General features: G+C 45.6%; 1 protein-coding gene across 1 annotated transcript in view; it reads right to left on the bottom strand.

Annotated features, from left to right (window-relative positions):
* Positions 1-316: 316 nt before the first annotated feature.
* The window catches only part of LOC112069371 (serine/threonine-protein phosphatase 2A catalytic subunit alpha isoform), a 5,895-nt gene continuing 5,509 nt past the window's right edge, over positions 317-702 (bottom strand). The window contains exon 5 of the mRNA XM_070438524.1: positions 317-541. Coding sequence (XP_070294625.1) covers positions 332-541 — 210 coding nt within the window. The 3' untranslated portion in view covers positions 317-331. The remainder of the gene's footprint in view (positions 542-702) is intronic.

The following is a 702-nucleotide window of genomic DNA, read 5'->3' on the forward strand; positions in this document are numbered from 1 at the left end:
GACACAAAGTGCAAGTCTTGCGAAACTAAAACACATTACATCATGCAAACAGGACAAAGTATGCATTTTGGTTAAACATTTTATATAGAATTCGCAGTATTTTAAAGTAGAATAGACATCTTGGGACAAGGCTAGTCAAAACAGTTACGCTGTGGATCTTTGTGAATGCACGGCTTGATAAATTACCTTGCACTTTGCACTGAAGGGATTTGACATATTGTCACAATTGATTATGAAGAAACAGGAGAATACCAGCACGCTGTTTTTTCCTGTTTAAACGTAGCAATGAGTCGACCACGGCCCATCCTCATCAGACAAACTGGTGTACATTTTACATGGCATTTAATAAGTCCTTACAGGATRAAATGTGCCACTGTACCTCCATGACGAGCTGGTGAGCTCTGGAGACCAGGGTGAGTCCGTTAGCATGGTTGAAAGTCTCTGAGATGTCCTGTCCAAAGGTGTAGCCGGCACCGCGGGGAGAGATGCCCCAGCCRCCACGGTCATCAGGGTCTGACCACAGCAGGTCACACATYGGACCCTGGAGGAGGGAGACGGTGGCCATGTTAGTAAGGTCAAMAWTACTGTGAACACTACATGATGTGACTAAGGTGGCCATATTGGTGAGGTCAGGCTGCAACACAGAGTCACTACATGATGTGAATAAGGTGGCCATATTGGTGAGGTCAGGCTGCAACACAG

The sequence above is a fragment of the Salvelinus sp. IW2-2015 genome, unplaced genomic scaffold (genome assembly GCF_002910315.2).
Source record: "Salvelinus sp. IW2-2015 unplaced genomic scaffold, ASM291031v2 Un_scaffold996, whole genome shotgun sequence".
NCBI classification, from domain to species: Eukaryota; Metazoa; Chordata; class Actinopteri; order Salmoniformes; family Salmonidae; genus Salvelinus; species Salvelinus sp. IW2-2015.